This window comes from Apostichopus japonicus, chromosome 14, assembly GCF_037975245.1.
Source record: "Apostichopus japonicus isolate 1M-3 chromosome 14, ASM3797524v1, whole genome shotgun sequence".
NCBI classification, from domain to species: Eukaryota; Metazoa; Echinodermata; class Holothuroidea; order Aspidochirotida; family Stichopodidae; genus Apostichopus; species Apostichopus japonicus.
Window position 1 is genome coordinate 14,150,105 of NC_092574.1, and position 13,939 is coordinate 14,164,043.

Genomic DNA, 13,939 nt, shown 5'->3' on the forward strand with positions numbered 1-13,939 from the left:
AGGGCTCATTAATCATAAACTGTATTGGTCATTCGGGACGTTTCCCACAGCTTATATTGAAATATTATTCAAGGTTCTGCATGCGTTTAACACATGTGCCCCTAGGCTTCTTTTAATCCTTGACTATTCCTTATGTCTAACCTTTAACCCCCAAAACAACAAAACTATTCAGGGGCAGGTCCAGGTAGAGGACCCAGGGGCCTGGCCCGCATAGTCTGATAAGTTTCTTGGTACAAACAAGCAGCTACAAACATACGTTTCTTAAAAAAAAAATGTACAAAGCGGTAAAATTGATCGATACGTGACTCACGGGCTCCATCTTCTGAGAAAGCCTAGATCCACCACGACTAGTGACCACCAAAAAAACAAAAAATAAAACGAAAAGAATAAGAACAAAATCTGCACTATTTCTGTTCGTAAGAAACTTATAACCCATGAAGACAGTAATAATAAATAATACAGCTTTTTTTTTCTCTTTTTTTGGTCAAGAAATCTGGACTATGACCTGAAAGCGTAGATCAATTAAATATAATCGGGAACATGCCTATCAGTGGTGACCGGTTTACATTTTGCATTTCAACAATAGTAGATATACATACACACAATGACAAAAAATCCGGACATTTCAATGTAAACATCATACCACCCGTGGTTAGGCGTCAAATGGTTCGTCTGAGTTTGGGCCGGGTGATGTTCATTTAACGGTCAGGACTACACAATTAAAGGGATTATCTTCTTCACTGCTCGTGGGGCGTAATCACTAAGTATGAAGATAATTAATGAGGATTAGGGTAACAATAGAAGTTAAAGATTTGATCAAGTTATATGAATGTATAGTAGACGCTTACACCCTGCAGTGCCGATCAAAATAAAGCCTAGTCGATGGGAGTCGATTTAGACACACACACACACAAGATGAAGAAAAGCCGTGGGAACCACTGAAGTGTGGGCAGCTGTGAGTGAAGAATGTAATAAACTTTTAAAAGAAAAAAGACAAAAATCCTTAATGAGTGTGTTTTTAACTTATTTATTTTTGAAAGTTGCATATTTTAAGTACTTTCACAACGGTCTGTTTTTAAATTGTTTATACCGTTTCCGTGGGAAACCGTTTAAGTTGGAGTTCATTAAAATCGATGTAACAATGGATTCATATAAATCAGTGCGTGACGTCATCTGGCGCGAAGTTTCGTTTTATTACTTTCTTTCAGTCGTTTTGCCTATTAAAAGTTCTAAATGACCCCAACCCAGGCGATCGTTCAGACAAGGGGTGTTGCACAACCGTACCCTTCCCAATGCAGACTACTGACCTACTCCCATATCCCACCTTCATCGATCCGTGTCAACCGAAATGTGTGCTAAAGCTTCACAAGTTACAGAACACGAGTATTTTTACCCACCTTAAATACGTTTGCCCACCTCCATAAATTGTTGGTGCCCCTCTATATATGTTGGTACCCATGTGCATCCAACTCAGAATTTCTGGCTCAGTATGGGCCAGGTGTTGGACTGGGATCCTGCGATGATATTGCATGGATCGTTACCTGTTCCCCCGAAATGACGTTACCACATGATAAAGCGGCAGTATTCCGAAATAAAACAGGAGCTTGAAGAGGCGGGAGGGGGAACTCATTGTTGAACAATTGCACGACGGTATATATACAGGACGGCAAGGAAGGGAAAGAGTACTTTAGATTAGTCAGTTTTAAAGGATAGTGGTTTAATAATAATAATGTCGGCCTCATAATCTCGCATGACGTCACAGAAAACACTACAGAAACCAGTCAATGTAATCACACGGCATAGGATACACATTTGAATGGTTCTCACAATATTTTGCAATATACCCTCAACGAACAGTTCTATTTTGTTTATTGGTGGGGGGGGACCACAGACACCACCTACATGGTAAAATGCTTCAACGACCCCAGGGCCCTCACTATCTTTACAAAAATCCTTCATTCGCATCTGGCGCATGTTCATGCCCCTACTACCTTCATCATCGGATGGAACTGAGAATTTTTCCCCGAAGCCCCGTACACCCCCACTATGTTATCTGTCATCAACATCAACCATCCCACTTACTTCCAGAGTTCTGACTGATTCTTTCTTTTCATGTTTCTTTATATCACGAGAAAAATAAATAAAATAAAATAAAAACATAAACCAGAGCAAACGATGCTGAATGGAGATCAATGAAAAGTACTTCATTCTTTTGTTTACCATTTGTCGCTACTGTGAACACTGTGATTGATGACCTGCCCTTACATGACGTCACATGTGTGACAAATGAGATCGACAGACTACGCATCTATGAAGGTAAGCACATAGAACAGGGTTTCCCTAACTTTATCCCCCCACGAACCCCCCTGTGGATGTCAGAGTTATCCATGAACCCCCAACTTTTCGAGACTCGATCTGAGTCATTATTATACTATAACACGCGTAACAGTGCTTCGTAAAAGATCAGGTTCATAGTGTATTAAAACAAGAGATGAACAAATATTTATTTGGAAACTTGAAGATCAGATCACGAATTGTATAACGCATCGATCACCCATCACACACGATGAGACGGATGCTCCTGTTTTTTTAAAACATGCACGGTACGGTACTACTATGGCAACATATGCGTATTGAACGCGAAAAGAGTTGGTCAATAGGTAACATTACCAAATTATATGATATATCAGATTTTTAGTTCAACAAACAGTACTCTAGTTTTGACTTTCAGAAACGTCTCACGAACCCCCTGGGATGGACTCACGCACCCCGTGGGGGTTCATGCACCCCAATTAGGGAACCCCTGACATAGAACAATAAGTGCGAAATTAAGGGGGTCTTCAACATGTCACTTCCTGCACGGTATAAGATCGCCAACCCTGTTCTATAAAACGAAGTCTTTATTTTATAGAAGGCCCAGGATACAGAGCAAATAAAAAGCAACATATCGGACCAGTGAATTGCACAAGATTTCAAAGGTGAAGGAAGGGCCAAATTCTTTCAAAAAGGGTATGGGCATGGGCCTAAAAGTTTCCGGACTACTACAGTAGTCTATGTAAAGCATCACAGGCGACAATGACCTTATCGAAAAATGAATTTCTTTTAATATTTTATATCACAACAAAGAAACAAATAATGAAGCTGGAGGATTTGATTTATATATTTCAATTCACAAACTCTTTTAAAACACGTGTTCGAAATTTCAGACTTTCATATCCCATTAAATGTGATTATTTCAGTAAATTACATAAATTTTCAAAAACAAAGATAAGCAAGAAGAAGCAAAAACACATACTTTGGTTGTTTTTTCGACATATTTCGATTTAATGTTTATTTCGAACTTTTGCACGAATAACGAAATTATGAAGCTGGGGGATTGGATTTATATACTTCAATTCACGAACTCTTTTAATACACGTGTTCGAAATTTCAGACTTTCATATCCCATTAAAGCTGATATTTTTTTCAGTAAATTACATAAATTTTCAAACACAAAAAACAAAGAAAGAAAAAAAAAGAAGCAAAAACACATACTTTGGTTGTTTCTTCGACATATTTCGATTAAATGTTTATTTCAAACTTTTGTGCGAATAACGAATTTCTAAAACTCTATAATAAAAAAAAAAATAAGGAAATTATATTTGCATAAATGTAAGATATTGGCAGGAATTATGTGCTTTTTTTAGTAGTTTGTAAATAATGATTGAAGAGAAACTGATATAAGAAAAACACGTTCTAACAATTCAGTAAACCCTCAATTATACAATAATTCGGTTAAAAAAAAATCTACTCTACACTAGTCTAGTACTAAGTAATTAAAAAATGTTGCTTTCTCCATCTCTATGGGAAAAATCTCACTTTTTTTCATACTTAATTGCACATAGTGAAATTTCCGTCCTTTTTTAGGAGTGTGGCTTGAAGGGAAAACAGATCTTTAAAGAAAACCGTTGGTAAGAAACATGTTAGGTTTTCGTAACTAAGTGCACCATTGGTTGTTGTCATGGTTTGAAAATCAAGCAATTTTGAATAACATTGAAATGAGGATACACACGTTTGTAACTTTAGAATCCTTTCAACAGATCTGTGTTTGAATGTGGTTTTACCTACCATCCTTCCCCTCCTCCCCCACCCCCTCCCCCACCGTTGGCATCTCCGAATGATGAAAATCGTCATACTGAGGTCTACCCTTGTAACACATATTTATCAAATGATAAGGAGTTTAACTTCCCAAAGCAAAAACCTTTGTGTTTGTGTTGCTTGGACTTCCTAGTGTACCGTTTACTTGGAACTGGTCGTGTCTGCACTATCTCACTAAATTGCCTATCAAACCATAAAGATTGTTTTAAAGACGAGCATTTTTCATTCTCTGTAACAAGGTCTTGGTTTTCTTCTTAGTCTGCGAGAGAGTCCTTCATTTTCAGGAGATTCCTGTAGATTAATCTCATCCAAGAGTGCAAGGTTAACGTTTGACCTTTTAGTCTTTCTCTGCCTCTTCCCTTTCTGAGATGGAGCTTCACGGCTCTGGCTCTGGGATGCCTCTGAATCATCTCTCATCTCAATGTTTTGAGATTCAAAGTCAGACGAAACTGAATCCTGATTCTTCAAATTCCCGTTTGCCTTCTCGCAGTTTTCCATCTTGGCCCCTGAAGGCATCTTGCTCGTATCGACACAAATTTCTTTAACTTTTTCTTCCTGATTCCTGACTGATTTCTCCTCTTTGCTTTGCAATATCTGTCCGTGAAAACCCTCTTTAAAGGTAGCAAGCCCAGAAGATAAATCATTATTAGTGCTTGATAAAAGTTGGCAAGAATCTTGACACTGTTTTCTTCTCTTATTTCCTTCTTCCTCTGTTACAATTTTTCTGGTTCTTTTTCTCCTAGACAAGGATTTCACTCCAGTGTGACTACGGTCATCCCTAGTGACCTCAACAGGACCTTTCTCCTCTTTCACTACACCTTCATCCACGTTGCTCCCGTTCATGTCTGAGACCAAAGATTCATCTTTCTCTTTCTCCTCCGCCTCTCCCCCTTCAACCGATGATTTCTTCTCATCACTCTTATCCTTGCTAGCTCCTTTATAGGAACAGTTGACTCTGGTCTCCTCGGTTTCCTTGGAGGATGGGGACGAAAGAGATTCAGACCAACCCTCTTGCAGCTCCAAAAGTTCCCCATCTGTTAGTTCAGATATCTCCTCTCTAGCTTGTTGGGTGTCTGTCATTACCTCAGGGGAATTCCCCACCACTTGATCCTTTGTAATGCTTGGTAGAGTGTCAGGTAATTCTTCATCACAAACAGAGGGCGACATTGAAATATCATTTTGCTTATTGCTGTTCCTGTTACCAGCGCTGTTCTTTTGATCCAACGGTAGGTTCAGCATTTTCTCGCTTAACTTCATCTCATTTTCTGTCTCACAACTTCTCCTCGGTGTTTTGAACCCTCTCCTGAGACGAGAAGATGGCTTGTTTGGTAGAGGGGTCAAAGGGGGAGGGGAGGGTATTCTAGCCAGCAGACTGCTCCTTCTTTCAATGTCCTCCTTCTTAGCTGAAATGCCCTCTTCTGGGGTACTAGAGGAGAGGCCCTCGTCAGTGATGTGACCTCTTACAGGGGTTACATTCTCCAGTTCTCGTTGTTGAGTGGAGCTTCTCGGTGTCCTCTGCACCCTTTGAAACGGTACAAAGTGTTTCGTTGGACTAACAGATCTCTCCGTTGAACCAGCCCCCCTCTGTAATCTATTCACACTACTGGGTGTTCTCATTACTTGTCTACTTTCCCCGTTAGCTAGTTGTGAAATCCTGCCCTCAGTCGTCTGCAACAGCTCTTTGACGTCCTGTTTGAAAAGAAGGAAAGAAGTTTAGTATCATGATATGACAGATAATTTAAATATTAAATGTGGCAATGCTGTTTGTGTGTGTGTTCAATTAGTGTTATGTTATGTAATGTTTAGGTTTAATAGGTAAACTTTTGCTATATATACCAGGTAACTTCAACCCTGCATGACAAATAATTCAGATTTAAGAGGAGGGGTGAGGGATGTGTATCTTCAGGAAAGTTATATTGCAGTCAATTTTGGCAACCCTAGAATTGGAAAGAAAAAATACATGGTGGCAAGATAAAGGAACTGACTACACACTTCTTGAAATTGAAAATCATTCACTATTAGTATCTCTGACTGAGCAAACTATCTAGGAAATTCAGATTTCACAAGGCAGAAGGATAATGCAGAGATGGACAGTGTGCCACTAAAACAACAGTGTTAAATACCTTGTGTGATTTTAAATACCAATCAGCATTCTGTAATGGGTTGTTGCTATCACTAAACCATATAGGTTCACACATGACTGGATACCTCTCATCCTACGTAGACTTTTGAAGTAGCTACCAGTTCCTTGCTTCTAACAGTGAAGTAGTTACCACTTAATCCCATACAGAAAATTAGTTGTGTCCCACAAATGTATCGTAGTGATTACATTGCTGTATTGCAAACTATGTTTTAAAATCTGTTGTTCCTGGTGGCATCTTGGTGGCCTTAAATAACAGACAGAGAAGGTCTTAAACTCATCTGTCCATTGGTCAAAATATGGACCACAAGTTTGTAACAAAATAAAAGACAAATTGCAACTTAACCTATTCCAGAGGTTCTCAACAAAGGGACCTGCCCACCAAAGATTTCATTAAAGCCTGTATAATAAAAGAAATGGAGCAGCAGTCCTACACTAACCCGGCTATGCAGACCATTAAGGACCTGGGTTTGAGTCCCCTAACAGCCTACCTTGCACATTGCTCAATCTAGTATGATGAGATTTTTTATTCTTTCTGGAATTTTGCTCCAACCGATTTTTCTTTCTCTGGCCCTAATTAATGAAAAAGCCCTGGCCTAGTCGATCATTCAGATATCACTGCAACAGTAATATGAAGCTAAATTCAGGGGAGGAGACAACATAATAATTACAGTACAAACCAACTTCAACAAGGAACTGACAAGATACATGTTCATAAAATTAATCCTGAAAACATACCTTGATTTGATTCCTCAGTTCCTGTAGTGCTTCTTGAAAGAGCTTAGATTTAGGGTTGGAAGATATCACTGACAGTTCTGAAACGTGGAGAGTGATTGAACTGGAACTCCTCATCTGGAGGTTAGAGGCAGCTATGAAGTGACTGGCTTTAACCACTTCTTCAAGGTGATGGGACTGGAGGTAGAATGACAGAAGTAAACAGTCTCTCACTTTCGAATATCATAAAGAATGCAATCTTGGTTAGGTGATTTATGAAGGAATTTAATGGAAGAGAAACATTTATCCAGGAGCATGGAGTGGATTTGTCCACCCTTGGGCTCGACTGGGACGTCAAAGAAACCATCAGCATCTTCCAGGTCGTAAGCTATCAGGAAGTTGACCAGCCACTTTGCTCTAGGATTATAGCTTTCTTGACAAAATATTTGATTGCCTAGTAATTGATGTCTTTTTTCCTCTCCTTCTTTATTATTATATTTAATTCACTTCTAAAAGAGGAATATCATATTTCTAGAAAATTGAAAATATTGTCAGATTTGAATGAAAATTTTAAAACAGAAAAAACCTCAGCAGCTCAAGTCAACATTCTAAAGGTATCATGTTTCGAGGATAAATCAACAAGAAGATAATAATTAATAGGAAAACTTGACATTATGACATCACAGACCATCGACAGTGATTCACACCAGGAAGAGTCAATGACTAAGCCAGCCAAAACAGTTTCCATTAAATCAACCATATCTTGAGTAAGGGACAAGATATTGATATGGGGTTTGCATCTAACTGTGTAGCATATTGTTCTTTTCCATATAAGTGTCACATTAACTGCCACCAGAATAACCCTTTAATGTGGTAAGAGATAGTTTAAAACCATCAGTATTTTGGCTTGAAAACTACCAAAAATTAGTTGGAAAATGTAACCAGTCTAACCTTTTTCCCATATAACAATCAAGGTTAAAGTTCTTCTCATCATTAACTGCTGTAGCAAAATAAAGCCTACTTGCTAATTTTTCATGGAACAGTTAATAGCGTCATAAGATTTGTACATTGCAGAAATATCTAGTCTGACTGAAATAACAAATCAAAATGTAGTGATGAAATAAAACCAGCTACTTTTGACCAACGGAAATGAAAGTACAAGAATACAGAAAACTATGTTAAGTACTTAAGAAGAATGATTACAGAGATAATTGACCTACCCTCAGTCCATTCCAGACTCTGATCTCAACAAAGTTACCAGTATGATCGGAGATGTACACTTTCTGTGAGTGACTGAGAAAAAGACATAACAAATGATAGGTAGAGTAGTTGTAAAACAAACAGAAAATGGTTGTGTAAAAATTCTCTATGATACACAACTACTGAAAGAGGAAGACAACTGAGGACAAATATAATAAAAGCATCTTCCTTGAAATCGCTACAACAGATACAGACAAATACTCTTTCATATGATGGTTCTTACCCTCTATCATTTTGGACTGATACCACCAGTCCTACCACATCCACTTCTCCGTATACTGACTGATGGCATCCGTTTGTCAGGTCAGATAATGATGTGACCTGTCTAGCATGGTAAATCTTTTCCAGCACGTTCTCTTGGTTCGACCGTTCCATATATCGGGTTGATCTGGTAGATGACAAATGGGCACTGCATGAACCCGACTGAAATCTGTGTAAGTGTTGAAAGACGTATTAAAATTTACCTCAGTTTAATATTAACGTGATTTCGTTTTGCAACGTGGCAAACCTAAGTGTTTCCCTCACAGATTGTGGACTCTCTGAGAATGAGAACTTTATATCCTTGAGAGAGATGGACTTATTTAAGGAAAGTGCATGGATTAAAAAGACCTTTCAATATCATTAGTAATGTCCCCATACTTTAGCTTGGTAAAATTTGGCAAAACTAACAACTGTAAAATTTGTGACAACCAACCAACCACCCACCCCCACCCCTCGACTTATTTCCAAACATAAAGATGAGCTACAAATATCAAGTACTATCTTTGTAACAAAAAGTGAGCTGTGTGGAGCAGTAGCATGCATTCCTGTAAGGCTAACATACATGACAATTACTTGACTTTCTAGCAGATTTGAGGAATGAGGTGGGGATAGTCGGGGTTGGGGGGGCAGGAATTGGAACTGTACAAGCAGTGCCTAACATATCATCACCTGGCACCTGATGCAGACAGACTAGTAATTTGAGGAATGAGGAGGTGGGGGTAGTCTAGGCAGGGAGGGGGGCAGGAACTGGAGCTGTATAAGCAGTGCCTAAGATGTCCTCACCTGGCATTAGATGCATACAGGTCACTAGTAATTTTAGGAATGAGGAGTTGGGGGTAGTCTAGGGGGGGGGGCAGGAATTGGAGCTGTATTATCAGTGCCTAAGATGTCCTCACCTGGCATTAGATGCAGACAGGTCACTAGTAATTTGAGGAATGAGGAGTTGGGGTAGTCTAGGGGGGGGGGCAGGAATTGGAGCTGTATTATCAGTGCCTAAGATGTCCTCACCTGGCATTAGATGCAGACAGGTCACTAGTAATTTGAGGAATGAGGAGTTGGGGGTAGTCTAGGGGGGGGGGCAGAAATTGGAGCTGTATAAGCAGTGCTTAACATGTCCTCACCTGGCACCAGATGCAGACAGACTAGTAATTTGAGGAATGAGGAGGTGAGGGTAGTCTGAGAGGGGGGGGGCAGGAATTGGAACTGTATTAGCAGTGCTTAACATGTCCTCACCTGGCATTAGATGCAGAAAGACTAGTAATTTGAAATCTCTTTCCTTCTGTCAGCTGAGTCATCAGGTCTTCTGATGGTCTCCAGATGGTCAACATTGATGAAGCAGGTGGGTATCCCTGTTTCTTCCCATAATAGTCACTGATTCTCATTTTCACCACCGTTGTCACTTTCCTCTCCAGAGCACCCTGCAGCATCAAAGTCAAGAGACACCAAAGGATTAAACAAAAACAGCTTTATGAGAAACACTTTTCCTGCAAATTCTATTGTAAAAATTGGATTGTTAAGAGCAAGGTCCATACTTCGTGGCATTTTGGTAATAATGTAACACACAAAGCAAAAATGGAAATATTTCTCAACAGAAGTTTGCTTCTCCATAAATGCTTGTTTACTAATAAACTCTCTCTCTCTCAACAGGAATTCTTTCACTACTTTTTATTCAAATCGACTAATAACCTCTCTTACTCAACAGAATCTCGACATGATTTCATTCACTACTTTTTTATTCAAATCGACAAATCCATCAAATACTTTCCCACTCATCTCACCTCTGCACCTTGTTTGGCCATCGTATTCCTCAGTTCCTCCTGAAGATCTCGGTTCTGCTTCTCTCGGAGAGATTGCTGATGATCCTGAAGAACACGTATCTGTCGTGGATTTAGACATGCCTGCAGAGGAAACATTAACCATGTTAACATTAACCATTAACATCAACATTAAGTCATGATACCACTGCCATGGCAAATAACATTAGAACAGAAATTAAATTCAGATTTCAAAATTCTGACACTCCATCCAAACCCCATATCCCCATCCCCCTCTGCACCTCTGTATGCATCAGGAGAAACACTGGGAGCAGATATCATCGGAAAAGTTATTGGCAGGGAGAGGCACAAAGGTCATCTGGATGGGAGACTTCTCGCTCCTTCATTTCAGAATACGATGGATGGAAGGTTCATCGTGGTGAGTTACTTCAAACTGTCTTCTTATACTGCAAAATATTTGAATGCATCACAGAAAACAGAGAGTGGAACTTATCATGATATAAACAGACAGATTAATAAAGATAAATACAGATATTTTTTGCCCACCGAATGACCGTAAAAATTATTTTACATCAAAATCCTACATACGAAGCTCAGTTATATCCTGAAAAGATCCAACCTGAAAGTGTGCTACTACAATGTACTAGGTTCTTCTGGTGGCAGTGTCATTTCTGAACTGTTAATATCTGCACTTTTTTGAGAGGGAGAGGAAAGGGGGTGAGGGCGGGGTGGGGTTGGGGGATTCCCATGCAACACATGTTTGTTTACCTCCAAAGATCCTGGGTCACATGCCCCTGAGAGGGCAGTAAACAAGTCTGCTCCCGTTGTCATAGACTTTACCTCTTCTTGTGTGAACTTCCTAGCTTGTTTGGTATTCTTTTTCACAAGAGCTACAACAACAAAAAACAGAAGGAATTGTCAATAGGCACTGGATACAGGTATAAGCAAATGAAAAGCAGAAACATGACTGGGTAATACACAAACAATGGGATTCAAATCAATAACTTTCAGGTTTACAAGCCCTGCAGTCTGCCAACTGAGCCCTTAGATGGGGTTGGTGATCCCTACATAGCCAATTCTGTGCAGGGAAGAGAGGGGGGGGGGGGGTTGCCAGTGGATTTTGAATAGAACCTGCCATAAAAGCAACCATACAGCTTTCATTGAACTATGTGAGATCATTACTCTCCATTCATGAATAGCGCCATCTGTAAATTTTACTTTCTTATTTAACTGTCTGCTATGCATACTACTGTAGATGCTTTCTTTGCTTAGATGCATTTTTTATCGTCAACAATGTGTACGGACATTCAGGGATGAAAAGGTGCTGTACAATTTGAGGCAGTTTAAATCAATTTTAACTATGTTTTGTCTTTTGATGACATACATTGGATAAAAAGGAGTGCTATATGAGATTAATAGTTCATGTTAGCACACAAAACCTTCCTCCTCACATAGCTCAAAGTATGATGTATGCAATGACTTGAATGTGACATCAATAAGTCCAGCTTTAAGCAGAAAAGTAGCTTGTCTCAGAGGAACATGTTAAATGTACTTGGAAGGATCACATTACTTTGACAAATAGTGTTGTTTAAATCAACAGGCTAATTACACTGGGTTTGCTACCAAGACCAGTTGGCTTCTTAAACAGTCTCATACGTAAGGTTAAAGAGGTGAAAATGTACGAAATATAACACCATTTACGATCGAACAACAACAGAAATAACTAAAGGCATAAAAATGTGACATCTGATTGGTTTATAGAACAACCAAGGATACCCTTTAAGTCTCCTTCCTTCAAACCCCTTCCTCTGAGCATATTTTTTAGAAAGAAAGCCCTCCTTTCACTTGATCCAACTCTTAGTTTTAATTCAGACTTGATTTTGTTTGTTGTCGTTGTCACCAGATTCATACCAGTAATACAAAAGTCTAGGAAATTTTTCTTTCTTTCCAAAGAGTGGTAAATAGCCAGTATTTAGAGACAATATGTGACAGCAATGCCAACTTCAGTCCCAATCCCTTAAATATTCTTTGCCTCAACAGATCAAATCCACAATCTGGGCAGACTCTTTCCAGGAAAGACTTTTAAAGGAAGCACTCTTTTCAAAACTTTGTTTTGAGATGTAAAATGTGAATGTTACAGCTTGTTTTGTTAGTTTCTCAGGCATGTTGAGCACATAACTTTCTTTCTGGATAACTGCGTACCATCGGTGTTGCCAGCACAACCATCATTACTATCTTATCATATTTATATACAATGTGGCTTGCATATAGGCTAGGTACATCTGCTATGACAGTAAGGTAGGCCTAAGGGTTGATGTTTGCCTTGAGAAGAACAAGAATTTTGCAGATTCTTAATCATCTGTTACGACTGTAAGACAATAAACTAACCAAAAAGCCTCTCTTCGGGCATCTATGATGGCGAGTGAACTTACGCCACAAAAACGCAGCCAAAGGTTCTAAACCAAGGTTATCCCTGCTGCGGTTAACTGAACCGTAACATGACATTGAAGTAGTACCTTTTGAATTCTTCTCTTCAAATTTCTTTTGAATCTGGCTGTAGATTATCTCCATCTTCCTTTGTTTTGTCTTCAGGAACTCAGCCGCTGCTCTTTCCTCCGCTCTCAGACTCCTGAACACCGATGAGCCGTCCGGGTATTTCTCCATGTACTGAAGAGAGACCAATCACGACACATTGCATAACCCATCTCTATTCATTACGTTGTGTCCTTGGGCAAGATGCTTTATCTCACTTGCCTCTCTCCACCCAGGGGTTAAATGGGTACCTGTGAGGTAACTTGTCATTGGGCGCAGTATATAACTGCTGTCGACTGGAGGGATTGTCTCTGGGACAGGTTATCATTGACCAGGGGTAATATAACATCTGTAAAGCACTTTGAGACCTATTGATGGTATAAAGCGCTATATAAAAAGCAAATATTATTATTATTCTGGGCATAATTCATACATTGCTTGGCAATGCAATCACAAGTTCAGTAGGTATGGAGTGCCATTGATGTTTCTTGTATGGTAACTGAAGTCTTTTAATAACCTGGGAGGTAGTTTTAACTCAATGACTAACAGGTGCTTGATCAGATATCTGGGACATTTCCGTGTCAAATCACAGATAGCTGCTGCTCCACCCTCTCCAAGAAAAAATTACCACACTCCTGACATGATTAGAGCACCATGAAATAACCCATCCCCTGGAAATCTAAGTGGGATCTTCAATTGCTGAGAAATAGGACCTCAAAAATAAAGAAAATGCCAAAAAATGTCACTTGGCTGGAAAATGGGAAACTTAGACAGTCATACTGTAAATATAGGATAATTTTGAAGCAAATACCACTGAAATTGCTCAGAGTATGCTTGTTTCATGGTGCTCTAATCCTTACTCCTGGGGAAGAATCAAGGGTTTGGTCAGCACAAAATTGGTTCCATTCCATCAAACATATCTTGAGTTAGGAACAAAATGAGTTAGGAACAAGATGGAGTTTACAACTATCACAGTGTGGAATATTTTTCCTTTCAATGTTATTGTTATGTTGTCTGTCACAGAAGATCACTTTGAGTAGGGTCAACAACAAAAGTGGATATTTGCTAAACCCCTCCCCCCCTATTCCCTTCATTGACTAGCTAATAAACATTTTGCAAA

At 39.3% G+C, this 13,939-nt stretch overlaps 1 protein-coding gene across 2 annotated transcripts in view; it reads right to left on the minus strand.

Moving 5' to 3' along the window:
• Positions 1–3,161: 3,161 nt before the first annotated feature.
• The window catches only part of LOC139979604 (uncharacterized), a 52,126-nt gene continuing 41,348 nt past the window's right edge, over positions 3,162–13,939 (minus strand). For both annotated transcript variants that reach the window (XM_071990572.1, XM_071990571.1), the window contains 8 exons: positions 12,804–12,954; positions 11,056–11,177; positions 10,291–10,410; positions 9,746–9,930; positions 8,475–8,681; positions 8,212–8,284; positions 7,016–7,189; positions 3,162–5,826 (listed from right to left, as the gene is read on the minus strand). In XM_071990572.1, coding sequence (XP_071846673.1) covers positions 4,360–5,826; positions 7,016–7,189; positions 8,212–8,284; positions 8,475–8,681; positions 9,746–9,930; positions 10,291–10,410; positions 11,056–11,177; positions 12,804–12,954 — 2,499 coding nt within the window. In that variant the 3' untranslated portion in view covers positions 3,162–4,359. The remainder of the gene's footprint in view (positions 5,827–7,015; positions 7,190–8,211; positions 8,285–8,474; positions 8,682–9,745; positions 9,931–10,290; positions 10,411–11,055; positions 11,178–12,803; positions 12,955–13,939) is intronic.